Here is a 25,858-nt window from a genome sequence, read left to right as displayed (position 1 = left end):
CCCTGAAGAACCACATTTAAGAGTTATCTTTCAAACAGTTTGTGCATTTGTCAGGTGTCAAAAGAGCAACCAACTTTTATCTTGACATTGTACTAGTAGATATGGATAAGGAATGGTGCTGAATGGGGGAGGTACTAGAGTCTAGTAGAGTACAACGTAGAGCTTAAGCTTCATTTGAAAATGTTTTATAGAAGCTTCCTCCATGCAGGGAAGTTTTGGCTTTATTTGTGCATTATCCGTGCAAGGTAAACCTAGATATTATTATGGCTGAGATTCAAGGTGTTAAAACTGTCTTTAACTACATTAAATGGGTTCTGTAAAAAAAAAAAAAAAAACTACAGGGTAAATTTGTTGTTTCTATCTAAATTGAGAAAATTTTGGTGTTCGGGAAAAAAATATATTTGGTTTCCATCTCTTGTAAATATAGAAGTACTGTACTTTAAGATTTGGTTCTTGTCGTCAGGTGAAGTATGTTAACGTGTTTTACGAAAGTTCATGTACTTTTAGTTTTGGTTCTTGTCGTGAGGTAAAGTCTATTAACTACATGTGTGTTGTGTATTATGGAAGTTCATATGTGATGACATGTAGCTCTGTTTGGCAAGTCAATTTTCGACCTTATAAGTTAACTTTTAATAGTTTTTAGTTTTTTTTGTTTAGGAATTTGTAGTTTACTATTTTACTATCTGATTTTTATTTTTTATTTTTTATGAAGTACTTTATGTAACGTTTGAACTTATATAGTCTATCGTTTTTTTATCCCAATTTTACTATAATTATCTTAATTGAAAACAATATATATTTGTATAAGTTATTTCAATCATTAATTCACCTATGTTAGCGTGTAACCACCAAAAAAGTGTTCCCTAAATATGAAAATGAATTTTGAAGAGGCTCTCTAAAATATTTTTTTTCAATACACACTCTTATATTGTTTGAAACTTAATTGAATTTTGCTAAATCATTTAGGTTCCATATGTATTTAACGGAACTCGATTGAATTTTTAACTCAATAAAAGATTGATTAAAATAATATGTTAGAGGCTAAGTTGGGAGCATAATTCTTGTTTAAATATTATGGAATTGATACAAGAGATTAAAAAGAGTAATTTTAGTTTTATAGGGATTAAACTCAAAAACATCCGTTTAGCATTGAGGTGAGAGGTTGTAAATGTATTTTTTTTTTTTTTTTATAAAGAAGATTGTAAATGTATTGTGACGTGATATCTTCTGCTTGTACCTTTTGGTAGAACTCGAGTATAGCATAAATATCAGTTGCTTTTTAGAGTGTCTTTGCAGATATTTATGAAACCGTGTCAAATATTTCACTTTGTCTAACAAGTGGGGTGATACTGCATTGCCACCGTCTCTTTCCCACTTTTTTATGTAAAAAATAATATAAAATTAAAATATGATTTTAAACTATAAATTTGAGGTATATTGTGCGATTAAGGTGGACGTAATTTATAGTTTTAGATGAGTAGTATGAATTTAGAAAATGTAATATAGTGGTTTAAATAATTAGATAGTGTAAAATAATATAACATACTCCCTCCGTCCCAAATTGTATGTCACTTTAGAAAAAATATTTGTCCCAAATTGTATGTCGCTTTACAATACCAATGAGAAATTAATGTTACTTTTCCTATTATATCCTTAACTATTTATTACTCTCTCTTCTTTCAATTCCTTCATTTATTTTTCCCATATCATTTATTGAGGACAATTGTGTAAAACAACTCATAATATCTTTTTCCCACACAATATTAATTACATTTCTTAATATGCGTGAAATGCCCAAAACGTCATACAATTTGGGACGGATGAAATATTCAGTTGAATCCATTTATACCACGCATATAGATAACATGGATGTACGTGCTCTTAGTGGAGATTGGTATTGCCATATATACAATAAATCTCAATTTGGAGGGTCAAAGCATAAACAATTCTAATATATAGACTCAATTTTTTCTATATTTATTCAATACTTCATTTTCACTTTAGCTCTCTTTCTATCGCATCACCCTTTCTATTTCTTTCGGTCCCAAAATGTCCATGAGGTGTTTGGCATTGTACCAAACAATTTTCCAAGTAACTTGGAAGGTGAAAGTGTAAAATGCTATAGGAGAAATAGATAATTTCTATGTCGATAGATAGCACAAACATGGAAGTTCCACTACAGATATCATAGTAAACTAAACAAATGCAATAGTATATACAAATTATTGTCAGAAAGGATAAACAACTAAATCAATCAATGCTAAAGGATTTTATAACGACTCATTTATTTTAAGGGTCGTGTTACCAGTGCCCCCAGGACACTGATTAAAGAATCTATAAATAGAATTTCTGTCTTAGAAATATAAACTATCACTTTTTATCAAGTAATAATTACATTACTTTTTAATAAAAACTTATTTCTTTTGGTGCTTAACCAATACCTCGGGGGCACCGGTTAACATTCTCCTTATTTTAAATGATAGCGATAAGGATTTTATGTACATTGATAAACAATGTATCGAGAAACCTTCTTTTAAAAGTTAACTATCCAAATACTACATCATACATTCCATACTACTCGACGTGGAACTTGAACACCCCATAATACTCAAGTAACTATCATAGTGCCGCTTCTAAGAGCCGCCTTCCCAGCGTATAACACTCTTCGACACTTTACTCAGCCTTTTTGGTCAGTCACTCAATAGGTGGCCCTTTCTGATAGCCCAACACCCAGCTTTGATACCAATTGATAAACATTCAAGCACTTGGAAGCCCTTTCTTAAAGCTAATATTGCCGGAGAATAATCAAGCCATTTAAAATACTTTACCGAACATCACATACAACTATATGAGGGACTTGGATACCCAATGAATGTGACTCCCGGACAATGTAAAGTTGACATATTAGCACATGCTTTCCAGGCACAGGCTCTGTGGACCAGGAGCAACAAAATGCAAACTGCAGCATTTAAAAGGCTCATCAGACTAGAACGAGCACACCCTTTGAAGATGGAATACGAAGTGGGATAGCAGAATGTAAACAGTATGGCAATTTTGCTTGCACCAACAAATTGTATGACAGTTTTGCATATTGAAGAAATAAAAGGCAGTCAGCAAGAATATAATTGATTGGCATACCACTAAATCACAGGTTTATTTTATTTGCATTAGGCTAAAAATAGTAGAACAAGGACTTTTCAAGCACAAAACTAGATAGCAAATTAATCAAAATATTAATGCCAATCAGAGAAAAGCATAAGAATTTCTAACAAAAATATATGGATCAAAGGATGATGTAAAAAACAAGGCAGTTAATTGGAGAAACCATTCTAAAAATGTTAAAGTACATTTCTAGCATATCATACCCATCTCTCTTTCTGTATTAATACATGAATGATTTATAAATAACTCAAGAATGCATCATTCACCTGGCAACTACAAATATCAAAAGGACCATCATCTGCTAGAATTTTGTGATCCAAGCAAACCTGAAATTGTCAATGATGTTAACAACTGACTCCCATTTTCAACATTAAAACAAAATACATAAATTGGTATCCAATCAGAAGGTGCCAAGATAACTCTCTCAAAAGGAATTTAAATTATAAATTCTCAATTCAGTTGATCCACAAGCAAGTGTTCTATCAGATTCTCGTCCACCCAGATAAACCACTCCAATCAAATAATGCCAAGAAGAACACATTATTTTATAATCTAAAAAATGAAATAACCTATTAACTAAATGTAAAAAATTAACTAAGCTGAAAGTAGTTGTATCGAAGTTCTGGTTTTGAAGTTTTCTATGCCAACGGGTATGGAAATATAGTTAGCTAACAAAGCTTGTGCGTAAGAAAAAATCAGCAGTAAGAAAAGAAAGTGAAGAAGTTATTGCGGAGGAGACGTAAGTTATAATATCAAAATCTTCTGCTGTGACTCAGCTAAGCTAATGTATTTATAGTCAGTTTGAATAGAGTGACTTAGAGGGGAATAAATATGAAGGGAGTGAAAAATGTTGCGACCCTAACATTCCATCAATTTTAAAATTTTCATCATATCTTCCCATTTTCATTCCCTTGTCAACAAGTAACTCAGGCCTTAGAAAGCTCAATGCAACACAACCTATTCTCACCTTTATATCATATCCCTGGGCAGTGACGACTTCCATATATTTAATAATTTGTCGTTCATGATAAATACAGTTTACTTTGTTGGTTTTCTGGCCTATTTAGAGATAGACCTAAGACCACTCTGTACAAAAAAGATAAACTAAAGACCTATTTAAAAGTCTTAATATCAAATACACATTTAAACTAATAGGTCAATCTTTCAAAAAGGTCAAGCAAGTTCTTAAAAAACACATGACAGAGTTAGGTTTAACCATTGAATTTTTAGAACAAGGCATAATTATTAAAGTCAAGTCTGGAAAACCTGGTGAATGAATCGTGCTGCTTTTGTCGTAGTCCACAAACCTATCCTTCGTCTCTTTGAATGCCCCCTCATTTTCCTTCTTGCATGCGATGATGGCTTTTTGCAACCGATTTGACTCAATGTCACTGTCTAGTCGGATGCAGTGAGGGGATGCACTGGCCATAGAGACAGAAGTGGGCAGTGGAGTGTACAGCTGAGTGAGGGTGGGAATGGGGAAACGGGGTGGAAGGGGTGGGGACAAGGGATGGAGTGAGGTGTGGGTGCAGGGGGTGGGGGAGGAGGATTGATATATTGGCAATACTCCATGCTATCCACTGTGTTATTGGTATAGATTGCTTCTGGTAGACCAACAGCCATGCATGTGTTTCCACAACAACAATCTACACCCCTTATGTGGAGTTACTGGTCAAGGTATCTTCTATTTGTTACCTAAAAATAATAGTAATGAAGATAACATATTTTTAAGTGAAATAGTGTGTTTTTTTTTCTTTTCTTTTTCACATTGGTAGTACATTAGTGTTCTCTTACAAATCTAAATCTAGAAAATGAGAAGGAAAAAAAAATTAACTTCATATGGTCATGAAGATAATGCCTTCAAACCTAAAAGAGCTAACCACTGGTTGCCACTTCCTCAAATCATGCCTATCCACCTTTTAAAAGTCAGGGCTGCTTCCCTTTTGTTTAGTTGTGATTCTGTCTGAAATTTCGGAGCCTTGCCTTTGTAAAGTGTTTTGTGATATTTCAAGAATAGCATTCTGTATTTGTACTTGTCAATAAACATTTTTCCTTTTTCCATCGTTGCCACAACTTCATTGGCACGGATGAAGAATCCACCCCTCACAAATGTATACAAGACAGAATCTAGAAGTTCCTGATCAAACTTTATGGAGGACTTAGAAGCAAGTGATTTCATCTCACCCCACAGCTCTGTTACCTCCAGATATTTCCCCCCAATGGCAGCATACCCAGTGACCATAGAATGGAAAGTTTGTGCATTAGGTGTGTGACCTAAGCTTCTCATCTTCTTTAGAGCCTTTTCTGCATCTTGCATTAGTCTCTTCTTACTAAAAAAGTGGATTACATTATTCCAGTCATGAACTCCACAATCCACTTTCTGTCCGTCCTTGATTTCCTGGACCAGCTTTGTCATAAGTGCAGCTTCATCTGAATCTGAATCTGAAACACTTTTAGCCAGCTTGCCAGAATATTGTTGACTAACTTTGGGAATCCTAGCTTCCTTCATCTCTTTAAAAAGTTGAAGTGCTCCCTGTGTGTCTTCCTGGAGCACCCTGGATTGGATCATTGCCTCATAAGAGTTTGAGTCAAGCTGGATACCAGCCTTCCTAGCATCTCTCAGAAGTGATGCCACATCTGCAGCCCTATTTGCTACACAATAGGCTTTCAAAAGAGAAGCATATACAGATGAACCAGTTCTAACTCCAGCTAGACGCATCTCATCAAGGAGATCATGTGCTTGGTCCAACCATCCAAGCGATATGCATGAATTAATAACATGAACCAAGGCTGAATTGTCATTGGAAAACGGGGAGTCTTCTCTTTCTGCCTTTAGAAGAAACACTGCCAATTCCTTGGTCTTACCGGCCTCTAAAAAAGCTTTAACTAATTTCACATAAATTGTTTCAGTTGGTTGCAGTATACCATGTACGGTTGTAATCAAATCAACCTGCGTCTGCAACTTAGCAAATAAAGAACTGAGAACAGCTTTTGACTCCGCTTCAAGTTTCAAGAAGTTTCGATCTTTGGAGAATTCCTCATAAGATAAGACATCATTTTTTATTAGCTGGTCAATTTTGACACTCTCCAAATCTTTACTGTTGCTCAAATTATGCGCAGAAGCTGGTCTAGGAGAAGAGCTATGATCAGTTTTAGTTGTATTGATCAAGAATTTGGCAGATCCAAGAGAATTTCTTGCTTCCTTTGCTTTCCGAAGCATTTCCAAAACCATGTTGGATGCAGAATCAAGATCCCCAAATTTCAAATGGCATGTAAGCAAACAATTATAGAACTGTCGGAACTGTATGTCAGTTAGGTTTGGGGCTTCTTCTATGTGCCTTTGCAGCTTCATAAGCTCTTCTCTTCGCCCATTTCTCTCGTATACACGTGCCATTGTTATCAGTAAGTTCGCATCAGCTTTGACACCAATCCGAGGCATCATATCAAGAAGCTGCTCCGCCTTCCTAGATTTCTCAAATACGAGACACCCTGCCAACGCAATATTAAAGGCATTGGTGTTTGGTTTCATGGCAATCAAAGGGCCATTGATCTTTTTACGAGGATCCACTCTATTGTTTTGGAATAAATAACCTATTTCAAGAATCAACTCAGCAGCAAGGAAACTTCCATCTGCTGTTTGTGACATGTGTGCCAAAACCGCAGACCAAGCAGTAACAGGAGGAAAATGCTCCATATCAATCATCTTTCTTAAAATGGTTGATGCAAGAACTGGTAGTCTAACTTTTGCAAGGCCATAGCTAAGGTATATAAGAAGCTCCTTCTCCAACAAGTCTTTTCTACCATCTTCACCAGCACGTTGTACCAAATCATAAGCTTTTTGTAGCCATTGCGTATCAAGGCTTTCCACATAACTAGTTATAATCACGTTGAAGAGAGATTTTCTTGGAAATCCCTCCATGTGCTTATGCTGCTCAAGTAACTTCCAAGAATAATCTAATTGGTTGTCATTGATGGCATTTTGTATTTCTATAGTAACTTTGGCCGGGTCTTGAGCCTGGACAAGGATTCTTTCAGCCATACTTGACATATATAGTCCTTGAAGGAAGAATCTATTCCTAAATCCCAGTAGAAGTGCCGTTGAACTTGACTTGGCTAAACAAGGGCCAACAAACTTCACAATAGACTGGAGACTTCTTTTATTGGAAACTTGGGCTGTACCATAATTGCAATTAGCAATCATTAAACATAAAACATAGGGGAGATCTGGTCCTTTTTTGAGTTTTCGTATTGCAAGCATCTTGAATTATTAGCAACTTGCGAAGGTAAACATCAGAATGAAGTCAATAAAAACCTGTAGATTCATGGAGAAGTCAATAAACCAATCATAGAATTGTAGATTCTTAAAAATAAAAAACTATAGAATTCAATATACCAAACTGCCAAAAATAAAACTTGTGCAAAGTGTAAAAAGTAAGAAGAATTGTAGAATCTTCATATTCCAAAGACAATGTCACGGCATAATTATTAAGGGCGGTAAAGAATGACAAGAAGGAAGTGACAAGTAAAGAAAAAACAAAAATCAGAGTTCAGCAACTTCAAGCGATCTGCAAAAACATACATTATTTCGTATAATAGCAAGTGACCATACATATTTTCAATTCCTTCGCCAAAACCACAAACCCAAATTGAAGTTTTTGAATTGTCTTATTTGAGATTACCTACTAGCATAAACAAATGTGTCACTGTTTGAGAGAACTTATGAAAACAACTTATGACATAAGCTATCTCGAAGAGCTAATGGAAACAAGCTGAAAAAAGCTTATAAACATGTCATACTCATAAGCCGTTTTCAACTTATTTCCTAAGCTCTCCCAGGATAGCTTATAATTTTCTTTATAATCAAAACAGCTTATATATTACACAAAACCAGTTTGACTTTATTTTATCTTGTGTTACAGAAATACCTTATTCCTTATTTCCTTAAGTGCTATATGATAATCGTTTATGTTATAAGCCGCAAAATTAGCTGTTTTACCCAAAAGCTGTTTATTTTTTTGGTCAGGCATTTTATCAAACAGGTTACAGACACCAAAAAATGGAGAATTTAGTGGGCATTATGGAAGCAAAATGATTGTGAAAAATGAATTTGAGTTACCTTGATATTGAGAATAAGGTCAGTGAGGGGTGATGATGGATGTTGCCGGTGGGTGAACTGAAGACCAACCAACATAAAGCCCACAGCCGCGGCGAATCTGTATGTTACTTCGCCTTGTGTCATTAATCACTAACTATTATTCTAGAGGATTTTACGTGTAATTATTGTGATATTGATTGACGATAAGTGTGTACATAGTATGCTTAAAAAATAAAAAAAATGTGTGCATAATTATATTTTAGTTTCAAGAAATGATATTTGAACAACTATTTTTTAACTTTTGTGACAACTTTCTCTCTCACACTCACATTATATTTTTACTTTCTGTCTCCATTGCTTTGATTTTTGTGTCACTACCTTATTTCCTTTATAAAATTTTGGTTGTCACAAAAGTTATCACGTATATGAATGTTCAAATAACACAACTCTTTAATTTATTACGATTTCCATCTTATTTATAAAAGTGTTAAAAATGAGCTTGTGCATCTTGATTCTTTTACGTAATACTAATTTCTCTGTCTTATATTACGTGCACTTCTCTTGGGATGGCCCAAACTTTTTATCTCTTCATTTTTTTTTTTTTTTTTGAGGAATATCTCTTCATGTTTCTTTTTCAAGGCGAGATAAATCTATGCCTTACATTTTGGTATGATCTCTTTGATATTCTAAAATTACTTTTAGACCAAGTTTCTCAAAATTCAAAAATGAATATATTTTTATATTTTAATTGAATTTTCATTACCATTAAAATATTACTAAACATTCATCTTGACACATTTCTTAGGAATATGAGTGCTATATACACTTGCTATTTTCTATGTATGAGCATATTTTTCCAGTTTCCAATCTGAGCATATTTTTGAACCATTGTACAGAAGATTTTGGTATCCTAGTAAGATTGTTTTTGAAATCCACATAATAGAGCCCAAAGCGTACTGTATATCCCATGTTCCACTCCCAATTATCAAGTAATGACCACACAAAGTAACCCCTCACATCGCAACCATCTTCCCTGCATTGAGTTCATATTATCTTAGGATCCAGGGAGTTACCAATATATTAATCTTATATAGTTATATAATCTAGTTTCAAGAATTCAAGGACTTATGAATTTGCAATAATAATTAATACCTTATAGCAGCTGATAGATTTGAGAGATAGTCCCTATGATATCTTATCCTTTTGTCATCATTTAATGCCTTTTGTAAGGTCATTAAGGGTCTACTTGGATCATCCATTCCTGCAGTCAAAAATATAATAAATGTTAAAAAACTAAATTCTGAGCACTGAGATGGATCTAATATCTATGGATTTATAGCACGCTGACACAAACCACCATATTGACGCTGACATGTTGACACGTGTAATAATTTACGAAAATTGAAAATACATGCGTCAGTGTTTGACACGCCTTCAATTTGAGGTGTTGGTACTACAAAGTTATTAAACTCAATCAAGACTAGCTTCTGCACATGAAACTACTAACCATTCTCAGTTATGATCACTGGTGTGTTTCCATATTTACTTTTGACATGTTTCATTAATTTTCTGATTCCCCATGGGACAATGTGTAGCCAACTTGAAGCAGCCTACAAGAATGTAATTGGTGTTCATTTAAATGCATGAAGTGTATATGTAAATTTTAGCAATGGTGGTTTAATTTCTGAGCATACCTTATTTCCAATTGCAGCTCCTCTTCTGTATGCTAAATATCAGAAATTTCCATTCAGCTTAAGGTTATCAATTGATGAAATGAACTAAAGGTTTCACAATTTGCTTCAATAATAGCTTACCTGTTGTAATAACAGCAGCATCAGATATAGCATCTTGCATAATCAGTTTATGAATCCGAGTCCTGTCGTTTCGAGCATACAATGAAGTGTAGTGGTTTATGCCAATAAAATCCAATGATCCCACAAGCAAGTTTGAGGTTGCATCAGTGATCTCTGGCAATCTTTCAGATACAAGTTTTTGCATTGAGAAAGGATATTTTCCAAAGATAAGAGGATCAAGGAACCTGATTCACATTAGTGTTATGTTACACATCTTTTATGTGGAAGATGAGTTCTTACTTTCTTAGTTGTTACAAATTAAGCTATCAAACTTTGTGATAATTATAATTATGTTAGTATGAGTAAGGTTACCATCCAAGGGAAAAGTCCATAGCTCTAGCTGCTGCTTCTTTGTCTTCATCAAGTTCAGTTATAGGTTCATACCAAACAGCATCTAGTGCTATCCCTATTTTACCTCCTTGTTTTTCCTGGATTATCCATCAAATGACACAAATATTATTGATATTTTCAGCTTCTTTACAGACTCCTTGTTTTGTTTACTAAGAAATGCTAACGACACACTCATTTCAACATGTGATGAGATCAATGTCCTAAAAATCGGACCAGAGATTGAACCGGTAAGACCTTCATCTCTCGGCAGAGTCAGATGACAAATATATAAATAAAAAACATAAAAAATGAAAACTGATTGAACCAACCACGTTGAACCGTTTCAATTTGGCACATCGGACCACAATGTAAAGAATGCAATGCCGGTAATATTTTTTTTATTGTTATAAGTTGAATATATGATGTGCTTGGAACCTTGAAATGTAGTTGGTAACTTCTATAGGCAGCAGCATGGGATAAGAGAATGTTATGAGCAACAATGTAAGGTTCAGTGGACGATTTTCCCTTCTTACATACAAGATGACCAAGAAGGGAACATCTTCCTGGTGCTTGAATGCCTAAATCATAACCATGGAGGGCAAAGTTGTGAGGTTCATTGAAGGTAATCCAGTGCTTAACTCTGTCTCCAAAAGCTTTGAAGCATGTATAGGCATAATGCTCAAAATCTTTTCTGTGAATATGTAGAGATAAATATGAAGCTCAGAAAACAATTTTTCTCAAAAGACCTCGGCTATAAACCACTGACACAGAAACATGGACATCAAACACGACATTGACATGAGAAAACCGATAATAACTTGAGAAAATGAATTAATTTGAATATAATCGCATATGTCGGTGTCGTGTTGATGTGTCCGATACCTAGATACGCATTCAATCAGAAATGTTGATATTATGCATGCTATATAAGTATATAGCATTGAAGTAACTTACATTATTTGTGTACTTAACCATCCTTCATATTTATCTTCCAGCATCTGTGGAAGATCCCAATGATATAGAGTTACAAAAGGCTGGATTCCTATGTGGATAGAAAATATAAAAATTTAGTATTACTAAGTAAATTTTTTCTATTTTTAAGATCACATTTCAAAATGAATTCTGTAGTAACCTTTTTCTAATAAAGCATCAATGAGGGTGTTGTAATATTTTATTCCCTCTGTATTTGGTTCCCCTGTTCCATCTGTTAAATTGTTGCAAAATTAGCATTAAAATCTACCAAGTTACAAACAAATTACATAAGGTTTTGAAAATATTGTAACTTACTTGGGAAAATTCTTGGCCATGATATGGAAAATCTATAAGAATCCATTCCCAAATCTTTCATCAAGTTTATGTCATTCTGTATAGGATGGAATTAGTATATGCTTCAATGATTATTATCATTTTTAAGTAATATATGAATTGAAAGGACTTAAGATAAAAAAAAAGTACCATATTTAAAAAAAAAAAAAATTGATATCAAATAACAAAGTTTTTTGTACCAAAGTTATGGTGCGTTCTGTTCTATATACAAAAATTCAAAAACTACCATACTATTAACTAACTAACTATGAAGTACGGATATAGATACGAATAACGAACACGACACAAATACTGATATGCCGACGACGCTAATAATTTGAGAAAAGTGTCAGTGTCGAACACGTGTTGTGTCCTATACCAAGACACGTCTAATCTAAGGAGTGTCCGTCCTTGATCGCTAACTATACGGTCAAAAGATATGTTTTGCAACAGTTTACACGTTTGGACTTTATTCCAAGTTATCCCTTTATGCGGATTTTCTATTACGCAAAGTTGGTGTAACGTTATCATCATTATATGCTTTCATATATCATTATTAATTACTTAGGCGGTGCTCATTCTGACTTATTTATTCTACATACGGACATTGGCTACATCACACATGCAAATTAATTGAAGCAGATAAAGAAAATTGGTGCAAGTTATCTCTATCTAGGTAGAGTAACGTTGAAGTTACCTGAAATCGGTGATACTGATCCACTGCCATATTTGCATTACTGAAGTCCAAAATTCTTCCTATCATAATAATTCAAAACTAAAAAATTTAAAAAAATTCAGCCAACTTAAAATCTTATTTTGATGACAAAAGTATTTTTGGTATTTTCATTTCTACCTGGTATTCTTGAGAAAGTGTCCCATATGCTATCTCCTTTATTTCCTTCATCAGCAGCTCCCTCAAACTATGTTACATAAGACATTACTTAATTTTTAATTTTTATATATATATATATATATATGTATATATATATATATATATATATATATAAACTTATACTATGTCAAATTTCAACTATAAGTTGATTGAATAATAGTACCTGGTGAGCTGAAGAAGCAGTTCCAAAGATAAAGCCCTCTGGAAAATCTCCTCTGGTAATTGATTCTGCTCTTACAAGGAGTTGGGTTATAAAGAAAAGAATAATGGTATTAGTAACACTAATACTCATGATGGTTGATGTAACAAAGTTTTGTGTAATTGGTTGTTAGTAGTTTGTGGTTAGAGGCTATATATAATATATGTTGCTTTGTTTTTATGTATAGCAAAAAATGCAAGCTATCTTTGTCGTAAAGGTGAAAACTAGCTAAATAAGAAATAGACTAATTAAAGAGGATGAGTATTTCCTTAGAAACTGGCATATGCTATGCATGTTCAAGTTTAGTGCTTGAGGTGCCAAGTCACTAGAAATAATTTGACCTTAAAGACAAAGTTTAAAGTTTATTTATTAAGACAATTGTAAGACAATTTCTATAGGGATTTGGAGAGACTAATAGGATGATGGTACATATGTGATTTAAGATGATAAGGAAGCTTTGAATCTTGGGGAATGGTGCAATCTACGTCAATTGTAAGTTATAGTTGCGGACAAGAAATCGTTTGTGTTCTTTTGTACACCTAGAGGGTTGTCTTTCCACTTTTATAGTTTTCCATTTATAGAGTGATTGATTCTTTTATGTTTTTGGGGTGGGTGAATAAGTTTCTCTCTCAACCACAACATTTGAATTAGCCAATAATGATTGTATAATATTAGTAGCATCTAAGTTAAACTCTATGGGTTATGATATGTATACACATTAAAATTAAAATCTTCCCATTTCTCATATGAGATGTTTTGTAAGGATTAATGTCAAAGCATGGTATTATGGTTAAAAAAGGGACCAAAATGGTATGTTTTTGAGGTGCCAGAACGAGAAAAATACTTTAAATGTTAAGACTTATTTTGAATATGCCAACATCAAGTAGATCAGGTCGCAGATAAAAACAACTCATCAAGGACGTGGAATTGGATATAATGGACAGTAACACGTGTGAAAATTGTTTTATAGATGATAAAATTTTACGATAAGAATTGGGCATTAAGTTTTGTTTGACAACTTCTAATGAAACTAATCAAATCCACCAACTTAATATGTCCAAACGAACTCGGGTTCAAAATTCAAACCATCTTCTTAAGAAGTTAAGACACAGGGGTTGTGTTAACTAAGCAGCCTTAGCCCTTAGCTGTGTTTAAATATATATTTTGGACTGTTTTGTGTCGGCCACAATTATTTAGATAACTTCAAAAATAGATAACTTTGTTTGGTTGGACCATGAAATCAATTATATATGCTTAGTTTAATTATAGTTTTGTTATTGTTAACTATATTTAACAAATTGGATCTAACTAATATATAGCAAGTAGGAAAGTAGGATATGGATAGATTACCTTTTCTTAGCTCTTATAACATGTATGATCTCTATGTCTTTTTTACATGAAAAAAATGTAAATGAGGAAGTATGTCAAGACAAACTCATAAAAGAGCACTTATAAATACTTTTTTTTTGGTTGAGGTGTGCATTTTTAAGGAATCGAACATTCGGTCAGTGCGCATGTCTCTACGCATGAGTTGGATTAATCGCCCATCTTTGATGGGTCAGAAATCGATGCAAAAGTCAAAACAAATACTTAAATTAAATTGCTTACAAAAATCTTTTAAGTATAAGTGACATTCTTTTAAATAAATCGACTTTCATAGTAATTATAAAACATTCTCATGGCAGAACTGATCTCTAAAATTTATGATAGATTGAGCATATGGTGAAGGTGAGAAGTGAGGTGGTGGATCTTAGCTAGACGATGGTGAAGAATGATTTATAATTGGTGATAACTGATAAGTGGAATTTAAGTGTTTAATGTAAGTATTGTTTTAATACTCTGGTTTAAGAAAACCTATGAAAATGCACCCAATGATAAATAATCACACACAAGCACAAATAAACACACAATAAAATAATTAAAAATAATTCTAACAAAAATCGGGCTGTTACAACTATCTCGGTGGTCCACACGAGACTGGTCTGCTTTGAAATTACCATGTGCTCGTGGCCAGAAAGGCGAGTGATGGCGAGATATTTAATTAATGTTAAACTCACTTAATTAATGTTAAATGATGTTGATATTGTGAAACTGCGTGTTTATGTAACGTTAAATTTGTTTGTGAAGTCATGCGTTTAAACTCATTTTATTAATTTTAATTATTTGCAGTGACGTGGAAATATACGCGTTTATTGAATGTCATGGGTAAAGCTTCTTGTGCATAAAATCCATGGAGGTATGAGGTTTAAGGACGTCATTGCTTTCAACTTGTTTTTGCTTGGTAAACAAGGGCGGAACCTCCAACTAAAACCATATGGTCTTGTCTCCCGTTTGTTCAATGCAAGATATTACCCTCAATATGATTTTCTAGCATCATCATTTAGCCATAATCCAGGTTATGTGTGGCGAAATGTTTTTAATGCAAAGTTCACTGTCGGTGCTAGAACATGTTGGCAGTGCCATTTAATTTGAGAAAGACTAGTTTTTTTCCATCATGGAAAAGTAAGTTTTAACCATTAGATCTAATGAAGAATATACTCTTATCATACTCCCTCAACACTCAATTTTTCTCCCTCCCTCCCTCTTCAACCACACAAACATCAACCAAATTTCTCACTTTCTCTCTCTACGTCCTCCTCCTCTCCTCTCCTTTCTCTCTCTTCATGAATGAGTATGAGTATTGCCATGATTAGTATTCCAGATCTAAAAACTCCATTAATTGTTGTATTAGTTTTTTTTTTTGCCGTCAAAAACAATCTATAAAATTCCTGCTTTCTTACAAAATGAGCTTCCAATGATTCAACCGGAAACGAATTTCAAATTTAAAAGAGATGAAAAAAAAATTAGAGACAATTTTTTATGAAGAAGAAGTGCTTCCACTTCAAACAATAATAGGTTATCTTGGTAAAAAATAGAGGCAAATTTCAGCCAGCAACCATACTTCTCTAATTTATTCCATTTTCATCTTCAATCTCACGAATAAGTAATTATTTTCCATTTTCCTCTTCATTTTGAGTTTAACTATTTCGATACTGCTTGGATCTTAGTTGAAGAAATGAGAAGAGGAAAAACGGGTGAAGGATGGTGGTGGAAGATGATGAAGAAAAAAATAGCGTGTTGAAAGACCATGATAAAATTGTGTTCCCTATTTAATCAAATGGTTAAAAACTAACTTTCCCATGGTAGAAAAAAATAAGCCTTTCGCAAATTAAATGGCACCCATGTTGGCGCATTGGCTTACGTACATATATTCTTAAAAACTCTAACGTTTAGTTTAGTTTTTTTTTTTTTTGACGTTATGTTGAATTTAGCTTAAGACAATTAAACAAGGTTGTTCTTACTTTAGTAAGGGTGGACACATTTTTAGGTAACTCTAATATTTTTATTGATGCATCAACATGTATTGAATATTGTTTTTTTGGTAGATAGACGAAATGACAAATTTATTATAAACTCACACATACAGATGAATGTGTCGGAGTTCGAACTCCGATCATGACGTCTAGTCTAACAATTTCGCCATTTTTCATGTATTGAATATTTCTTGATGTACCAAAATGCTATAAACTTCCTTGAGTAAATAGGCAAAAAAAAAACCTGAAATTGGAAGTTTCGTCAAAAACCCCCTTAATTTTTAAGAAACTTCAAAAACCCCCATAAAATTGTCAAACATTAGTCCATTACCCCCTCCGTTTGTTTGGGCTGTTAAACCCTGTGACATGACAATTATATGTACATGTGGCATCTCCATGTGGGCTAAACCGTATGCCATGTCACAGGGGACAAATGACTATTTTTTAATTTTTTATTTTCGCTTTCTTCATCTTCTTCACATCATCTTCATCAAAATTCATAAAAAAAAAAATCCAAAATTTTCTTTTAGGAAACAACAACCATCAACACCACCACTACCATCATCTCAATGTGCATGTTACAAAACCTAACAGTATTAAAGGGAGAAAAATTGTCAAATATTTATTCCTCTGGTTCAATCTATAAAACATATACTTGCCCAGTTATACCAAACAAATACTTTTGAAATCCCATATTATTACCATTTTCTTCAACAAAAGCAAAAGTGAAGTCACACTTAGAAGCTTGTGGAATTCATATAATAAAACTCGGATTGACGAACACTGATGTGGAGGAAACATCAAACCAAACATACATTTCATATCTTTAAAGAATGAAAAAAGGCAGCAATTTCAAATAGTACAAAGAGGTTGAATCTTGGTTACTCTGGTCCAAACAGATAAAACATAAACTAGCACAATTATATTATACAAAAAGGATTATTAATTCCACCATTTTCATTAACAAAAAGGATCAACAAGATCCAATCAATTCAATACAGACACACTCTCCCATTAACAACCTATAGTAAACAAGATCCCAAATCTAAGAGCTTGTGAATTTGGTCACAACTTTGGTACCCTCACAAACAACATGCTTAGCCAATTCATCGGGCACAACAAACCAAAATGATTTGGTTGATTATTGTGTTCTAATCATTTTGATTGATGATGCAAATTTTAAGGGTTTGTCCTATGTATGAGAAATTAGAATTGTTGGTAGAATGCATTGAGATGATGGTGGCGGTGTTGATGGTTGTTGTTTCCTAAAATAAAATCTGGATTTTTTTATGAATATTGATAAAGGTGATGTTGAAGAAGATGAAGATCTAGAAGGAAGAATATGAAGAAAGCAACACATTTTTTTTTAAATAGTTATTTACCCCCTATGACGTGGCATACGGTTGAGTCCACATGAAGATGCCACATGTATATATGACTGTCGTGTCACAGGGTTTAACAGCCCAAACAAACGGAGGGGGGCAATTGACTAACGTTTGACAATTTAGGAGGGTTTTGAAGTTTCTTAAAAATCATGGAAGTTTTTGACGAAACTTCTAATTTCAAGGTTTTTTTTACCTATTTACTCAAACTTCCTTTGATATCTTCTTATATATTAAAGTTAACATGTAAGCCCTAATTTTAACCTAAACCCTATTGCATAATTTTACTGTTTTAACCCTAATGTTAACACCTAATCTCCTATTTTCATGAACAACCCTAATGCTCACACCTAATCTTTTTATCTTCTTTTCTTATATATTAAAGTTAACCTGTAAGCCTTAATTTTAACCTAAACACTATTGCATAATTTTACTGTTTTAACCTTAATGCTCACACATAATCTCCTATTTTCATGAACAACTCTAAAGCTCAAACCTAATCTTCTTATCTTCTTATATTATATATTAAAGTTAACCCGTAAGCCCTAATTTTAAACTAAACGCAATTGCATAATTTTACAGTTTTAACCTTAATGCTCACACTTAATCTCTTATTTTCATGAACAACCCTAATTCTCACACCTATGTTCTTATATATTAAAGTTAACCCGTAAGCCCTAATTTTAACCTAAAACCTATTGCATAATTTTATTGTTTTAACCCTAATGCTCACACCTAATCTCCTATTTTCATGAACAACCCTAATGCTCACACCTAATCTTCTTATCTTCTTATTCCTAAACAAAGCTTTGTTGCCCTAATTTTAACCTAATATTTTAGCAACTTTTCCCTCCTTCAAAACCTAACCATATTTCCTAATTCCCCTCCTCCAAACCCTAACCATCGTTTCCTAACTTCACTCCTCCTAAAACCTATCTAATTGATTTCCATAAACCATATCTCCTAACTCTCCTCCTCGAAACCCTCACCAATATATTTTAATCCTTTCTCCTAAACCGAAATCTCTTTCTAAAACCATATCTTTCTCTTAAACCGAAATTTCTTAATCAACATGGCTTCCAGAAACATTCAGACTTTGCTTTCATACCACTGCCTCACTGGTAACCATATCTTCATTCCACTCTGGTTTATACTAAATATATAGACTTTTGCTCTTATTCCTCTCTGTTGTAAAGTATAAATCATTCTTTCAATCCCTTATAATCTTTTTTAGGTCCGTTGGTGAAAATCCCTCTTTCCGATCTTGACAAAGCAATCAACAAGCTGAGACTGAAATACAGATCATATATCGTTGAATATGACATTGATGTTGTATGTGTTTTTTGCGAAATATACCTATTCTTAATTATTTGCATTCTATTTTATCAACGTTTGTGATGTTTTTGTTTGTTATTTTTTTAGGGTGCAGTATGCTTGCCAAACATGTTTGGCGGTGATTTTGGAGATCAAATTGGGCGCTATGCAATATTGACTGATCCTAAGTCCAACAAGTTTGAAGTATTGGTCGACAAAGTAAACGGAGTATTTTTTTCTCACAAAGGGATGGAAAGTGATTCTTGACTTTTACGGAATCGATCTTGGTGCCTGGATTACCTTAATTTTTGTTGGTGACAGACAGTTTGATATACAGTTGACTGATAGGTTTCACAAGAGTATCCCATACCCAGTTTTTGATCCCCATATGCATTTCCTTCTTGACAAGATGAATTTGCAAGCAACTTTCGTGAAGGTATGAAGATCAGAGGGGGTGCTCCAATGGTTGGGTCACATGATACCATTTACCTTGATGTTATTTACAATTAGTCCATGTTTAGATAAATTGTGCAACACCTTTCCACTTTGAATTTTAAGTTTTAGTTTCTTAGAGTTTTGGAAGCATCTATTTTTTTGTCTTTGAATTTAGCAAATGTCCCTTGAATTTCATAAATAATTTAGCCTTGCTTGCTTTGGTTTTTGATTTATATATTTGTGTTTGTGCTCCTCAAACTATATTAAGTAGCATTGTTGTGTTATTGAAGCATTTTAGTAGCATAGCTTTCAGTAACATTATTAGTAACAATTACTACCTTTTTCGTGACACTTTTAGTAACATTATTACTAACAATTACTAATCCTAATCTCTAAAATATGTTTTGGGTGGATTCAAACTAAAATCCTAATCCTAATTTATCTCATTCAAGTAACTAAGAAATTTCATCCACATCTCTAAAGTAACTTTTTGGTGGAAACAAACTAAAATCCTTATTTATCTCATTCAAATAATTACGGGATTTCATCCACATCTCTAAAATATGTTTTGGGTGGAAACAAACTTAAAATCCTAATTCCTCTCAATCAAGTAACTACTAAAGATTTCATCCACATCTCTAAAATATTTTTTAGGTGGAAACAAACTAAAATCCTAATCCTAATTTCTCTCATTCAAGTAACCAAGAGATTTCATCCACATCTCTAAAATAACTTTTTGGTGGAAACAAACTAAAATCCTTATTTCTCTCATTCAAATAAGTAAGAGATTTCACCCACATCTCTAAAATATGTTTTGGGTGGAAACAAACTAAAAATCCTAATTCCTCTAATTCAAGTAACTACTACATTTCACCCGAGTCAACTATCTTAATCATTTGTTATGCGCCCCTAAACCCTATTTACAAGTCAATTCTTAAGTCAAACACACTGCCCCATCAAGAATATTAATTTCATATTATTTGTATTTATCTTTATCCTAAAATGTTGGGCATTTTTTAAATTTATTCCACTTCAAGTGCATCCATTTGTTCTGCGCCCTCCCTATTTACATGCCAATTCTTAAGTAAAAAAAAATGCCTCATCAAAAATATTAATTTCATTTTATTCATATTAATCTTTATCCTAGAATGTTGGGCATTTCCTAATTTTGTTCCACTATTTTGTGCTTATCGTGATAAGTAATACTCTTTATTGTTCAACCATCATATCTTACTCACACGTATTGTTCGAGGGGTGATATAAAAATATTGATTAATGACGAGGACGACGATTATACCGATGTTGCATCAAATGTGGTCTACAAAGAAGTTTTCCGTAATGTGTAGGACTTTTTTGTGTACTATTCATTTTCTTACTTATTGAAATTATTTGCATGTCAACGAACTTCAGTTTCCCTTTTAAAATTATATGTTATGTTAAAGTAATAGAAACGCGTCTTAGAATTATGGAACAATAACAAAGTCTATCGTAATTGACATTATGCTTTGATTCACGACAATTTTTACATTCAAGCGAACTACATTGTTTTATTTTTACATGAATATTTACTTCTTAAAATGACCCGTGCGTTAGCATGGGTCAATGGTCTAGTTATATATTAAAGTTAACCCGTGAGCCCTAATTTTAACCTAAACCCTATTGCATAATTTTACTGTTTTAACCCTAATGCTCACACCTAATCTCCTATTTTCATGAACAACCCTAATGCTCACACTTAATCTCCGATTTTCATGAACAAAGCAAATCGGCATCGCTTTATTTCCCCTATTTTTTCAAAACAAATCGCCCTATTTCTTCAACAAAACAAATCGCCCTTTTGGAATAAAAGGGTTTTGAAAGATTATAGCAACATTTTTTTTGTTAATATTACACTTTTCATCCAAATTAGAACTGAACTCTCTTTATTAAATATCTACCACAAAATGCACCAGAATTTTGCAATCTATATAAACAGGTGGAAGAAACATTTCAACAAACAGTTAAAGGATATCATTTACGGTAAAGGTCAAATATTCGACAAAAGAAAAATTATTTAAATAAAACATTTTACATGTTGAGGTTAAGAATGAGCTATTTTTAGGTACATAATATAGCATTAACATATAATTTTTACAAAAGAATTAAGTAACATACCAATAATATAACATTGACATATAATTTTAACAAAAGAATGAAGTAACACACGATTGATAAAAATTAATATTTTTAAGATGAATAAGTGTGGTGTCTGAGGTTCGAATTCCAACATCTGCATATATTTGAGACCACATATTTTATTCTCTTTGATATGCATTGAGATATGTTTTTGTCTACAACATCTACAATGTATATGACCCGTGCGCACGGGTAGAAAATCTAGTATAAAAAAAAAATAAAAAAAATAAAAAAGACCAATTAGGTTATTTGACCCGACCATCAATCAATGACCCACAGTGTTTATTTTCCCTCAAGTACAAAAAAACCGCATTTGGCGAGTTCAGATATTTTTCACCCACTATCTCTCTCCTTCAACCCATCAAGGGTTTTACTTTCAGCTTAAACCCCTCCCCATGGCTGCTTTGACGATGAGAGCTGCTGCAGCGGTGGCAGTGCCCCGCAGTTTCTGCCGACTCTTTTGCACTAATCCAATTGCTTCTTCTCCAGCTTTCCCTTCTTTCTCTTCATCGCCGCCTTCCGCTCGACAGATGGCCGAGCCTAGCACCAACCTCTTCGTCTCTGGTTCGTCTTTCCCTTCTCAAATCTTCTTTATTATTATAATTATTATTGTTGTTGTTTGAATGCTAGCTAGTTATTGTGATTTATGAATTGGAAGTGTATGTTTTGATATTATTGTTCTTGTTTTATGTTCTCATCTGATTTTGGTTGTTTGGTTATGGATCCGTTTGTTAAGGATTATGAAAAAGTGATTTTGATACTCAGTAGTTTAGAAATTAATTTTTAGATATTTTCAATGAAAGCATAAGCTGTTTTGTGTTTGTTTTACAGAATTTGAAGCTGTTTTTAGATGGATGAAAATTCGTAACAAACAGATGAATTTTTTTTAAGTGATTATTTTGTTTATTTCATGAAAAAGCAGTAAACTTTATGGATCAGAATTTCAATCAAATACATAGATGCTATTAAAGCTGTTGAATTTCTTATTTCATTATACTTATTGCTTAAACAGCTTATCTTTGATTAAAAAAAAATGTTTATGCATTTCAAATTTCTTTTCCCTTTGTGGTTTGATATTAGTAATTCTTTGAACAAGTGATTTGTTTTCATGTATTCAATTCAAAAGTAGGCTCCTTAGTTTTACTACCCGTGAGAGTTTGATAGATTTACATATATGACATATTTCTTACAATAGATCGCGAGCTGTACACACATGCAAAAAGTAATTTTTATCGATTTCATCATAGAAGGAACCTTTAACAAATTGGTTTTGTAAATAAGGAAGCTTTTGAAATGATTAATTAACTAGAAAATATACTATAGGAGTTGGAACTCGCCGACCCTTTTATCTATATTGCTAAATAATTAATGGGTATACGTAGAAATAAGAGGGGATTTTATCCTTTTAAGTTCTTAACTGTGTCTATAGAAATGGTTTATTTGCGTAGAGTAAAAATTAGATAGATAATATAATCTAGAGAAAGCCTCTGAGAAAGGATCATTTCATAGTCCTTGGTTAAGTGTCTACTCGAAATATGAGTATTGTCATCAAGCTCAAAAGAGACCTACTGTATGGTCTAACAGAAACATATTTCTTAGAAGCAATCGCTGAAAATATGAGTTCGTTTCACATTTTTTGATTGCAGTGTTCACTTCACTCACTACTAGCTATTTTGATTTTAACCCATACTTACTCTAAATTGCATGGTTTCGTGACATCGAAGCACTGTGACCGTTTGGCTCAAAAGCAAAATTTTTAATACACTTAATTCCCAGGATTCAATTCTCTTAATTTTTCCTCTCTAAACATGCCATTGATGCCTCAATTGTCATTTGCAATTTTTATCCTCTCTTCCCCCATGCCATAAATAAAAATAAATGAATTTGTATATGTCATTGCTAATGTTGAGCTTTATTTCAATGCAATTTGTCACTTGAAATATTCAGTTGACTGTTGATTTTTGATGTGTCTTAAAATTTCAGGGCTTAGCAAACGTACTACAACAGAGACACTGAGGGAAGCATTTCAAAAGTTCGGCGAAGTTGTTCATGGTTTGTTCTCCATCCCTAAGTACATTTAAACAGTTAAACTGTTCTGCTATTTATGCTTTTACTATGCAATGATGTCTTGAAAATCTACTCTGAAACTACAATGGTTTTATGTTTGTTAATCTCAGCAAGGGTGGTAACAGATCGAGTCTCAGGTTACTCCAAGGGATTTGGTTTTGTGAAATATGCTACTTTAGAAGATGCTGCTAAGGGCATTGAAGGCATGGATGGCAAGGTAAGATTTATTAAACCCTTTTGCCTGCCTGTACCTTATACGTGAATACTTGAGTGTATTTCTGTCGGAACATTGTTGTCTTGGATTGTCTCTGCATTTGTATGTTTATGCATAATAAAAGTTCAGGATGACCACCTAAGATAAACTTAATTTACCGACATCGCAGCATATACACATCACACTAAAAGATTGAACTATAATTGCTTGACATTGCCAACAATGCATTCACTGTTCTCAAAGTACAAATTTGCATGGACCTCTAGTCTGAGTTTGCACTAAATCACATTTACTATTATTTGAACTCAAGTTTTCTCAAATTTTCCCCCTTCCTCCTGACATCAAATTTAATGATCTAACTCTTCAATATTTAGAGTATTTGCTTAATCACCCCGAATCTGTAAATCATGTATTGATTGCTAAGCTCAAATAATGAAATAAACATGCATTGTTTTTCATGACAATTGTTGTAACTGAGTTTTGTTGTCAGTTGCATGTTGTTTTAATGAATTTTCTTGACATTTTATTGTTTATATATGGAAAACTTTTTGATGTAGTTCATCTATACAATTGATGCCATGGTTGTTCTTTGCTTTTCTCACCAAACTTCCTATTCGAATATTTGCTTACTGATATGTTTCCCCTTGCAATACAGTTTTTGGAGGGCTGGGTTATATTTGCAGAGTATGCAAGACCAAGACCACCACCCGGTGAAGCTGTAAATAATACGGGCCGACCTTATTAATTTATGTTCATCCGAAACATTTTTGTGCCTCATTGATATATGTTTGAATTTGCAAATCAGAAAGTATTATTTATTTAGTCATTGGCATAGATGATGATGCCTAGCCAGTCTTAAATTATCTACAAAAATTTGGCCGTTGTAATGGGAGGATAATCTTCTATGATATCGTTGTAATGCAAGATTTCTCTTTGATATGCCTGGAACTTTTTTTTGAATGGTTACTGCAAATTAACTTCACTTGTCTAGATTACATTTTATACGCCTTTATTTTTTTGACATTAGCCGTGTCACAATGACATACCAAATAATTTCAGATTTACATAAAATTTTACGTAGATAATTGCCATGATAAAACTTACAATTCAACAGTGAGTTTTGTGATAATATAAAATATATGATAAATATTTACCGAGTGGTACATTATTACTGAAGTATTATGATATAAAATAGGCTATTTCTCTCATTGTGGGACTCATAGGCTATTCCCTTCATTTCCAGGGATTTACGTCAGGAGATGTGTCCTCTATTTTGCGAGTCCATGTTATGAAGCAACGAGCATAATCAATTTATTTTATAAAATTACATATAAAGTGATTTATGCCGAATATATTTTTTTTTGTAAGAGGATGTCGAATATTTTTTTTTATAGATGGTCGAAATGATAAAGTCATTATAAATTTATATATGGAGGTGTCGGAATTCGTGTGTCGATCATAACATCTGATCAAATGATTTCGATATTTTACGAGTTGAGTTAGATTTGTGGACTTGAAAGTATTTATTTTATTAAATGTTTGAATATATTTATGTAAAAATAGATTAAATAATAAATTTAATACCAAAATCAATTCTAGAAATCAACAACTAATTTTTATGTAAGATCATTCAATCAATTCTTTTTTAAATAATTCAATCATCGAAGATTTTCTACTTTACCCTCTCTTATTTAGAGGGTATTTACCCTTTTAAGATATTAACCAATCAAAATGTAATATATAAATGTAACATTAAATGTCCAATAAATTAGTCAATTTTTCTATAAAAAAAAAAAAAAATTTAATAAGGTAACTTTTAATTTTTATTTAATTATATTTAGGTATACAATCTTAATTAATTTACATTATAGGACTTGTAACAATTAAAATTTCACATCAAATTCAACACATCATGGCTATGTTTGGTAACACGAATAAGCGAGCTTATAGTTTGTTAGACTAGCTTATAAGCTTGTTTTGATATAATAAGATGTGTCTGGTTAAAAACTTTTTTCACTAGTTTATAGCGTTTTTTGAGAAGCTATTTCAAGTAGCTTTTGAGCTTATAGCTGGTAGTTTTTT

At 32.8% G+C, this 25,858-nt stretch overlaps 3 protein-coding genes across 3 annotated transcripts; 1 reads left to right on the top strand and 2 right to left on the bottom strand.

Moving 5' to 3' along the window:
- Nucleotides 1-4,873: 4,873 nt before the first annotated feature.
- LOC25492946 (pentatricopeptide repeat-containing protein At1g03100, mitochondrial) lies at nt 4,874-8,519 on the bottom strand. Its single transcript, XM_013601282.3, has 2 exons — nt 8,279-8,519; nt 4,874-7,474 (listed from the first exon to the last, which is right to left on the bottom strand). The coding sequence occupies exon 2, from the start codon at nt 7,418-7,420 to the stop codon at nt 5,060-5,062; it is 2,361 nt and encodes a 786-aa protein (XP_013456736.1). The 5' UTR covers nt 7,421-7,474; nt 8,279-8,519; the 3' UTR covers nt 4,874-5,059.
- A 446-nt stretch (nt 8,520-8,965) lies between these two features.
- Nucleotides 8,966-13,257, bottom strand: LOC25492945 (beta-glucosidase 25). Its single transcript, XM_013601281.3, has 13 exons — nt 12,801-13,257; nt 12,599-12,665; nt 12,443-12,501; nt 11,728-11,803; nt 11,573-11,644; nt 11,395-11,482; nt 10,876-11,131; nt 10,423-10,538; nt 10,072-10,295; nt 9,952-9,983; nt 9,765-9,867; nt 9,410-9,518; nt 8,966-9,290 (listed from the first exon to the last, which is right to left on the bottom strand). The coding sequence occupies exons 1-13, from the start codon at nt 12,927-12,929 to the stop codon at nt 9,074-9,076; spliced, it is 1,548 nt and encodes a 515-aa protein (XP_013456735.1). The 5' UTR covers nt 12,930-13,257; the 3' UTR covers nt 8,966-9,073.
- Nucleotides 13,258-21,770: 8,513 nt separating this feature from the next.
- Nucleotides 21,771-24,736, top strand: LOC25492944 (organelle RRM domain-containing protein 2, mitochondrial). The gene is made up of 4 exons (XM_013601280.3): nt 21,771-22,059; nt 23,479-23,547; nt 23,673-23,779; nt 24,432-24,736. Exons 1-4 carry the CDS (start codon nt 21,891-21,893, stop codon nt 24,519-24,521), a joined length of 435 nt encoding a protein of 144 aa, XP_013456734.1. The 5' UTR covers nt 21,771-21,890; the 3' UTR covers nt 24,522-24,736.
- Nucleotides 24,737-25,858: the final 1,122 nt, after the last annotated feature.

This window comes from Medicago truncatula, chromosome 4, assembly GCF_003473485.1.
Source record: "Medicago truncatula cultivar Jemalong A17 chromosome 4, MtrunA17r5.0-ANR, whole genome shotgun sequence".
NCBI classification, from domain to species: domain Eukaryota; kingdom Viridiplantae; phylum Streptophyta; class Magnoliopsida; order Fabales; family Fabaceae; genus Medicago; species Medicago truncatula.
The sequence above is the reverse complement of the archived record's forward strand: the minus strand, read 5'-3'. Positions and strand labels throughout refer to the sequence as shown.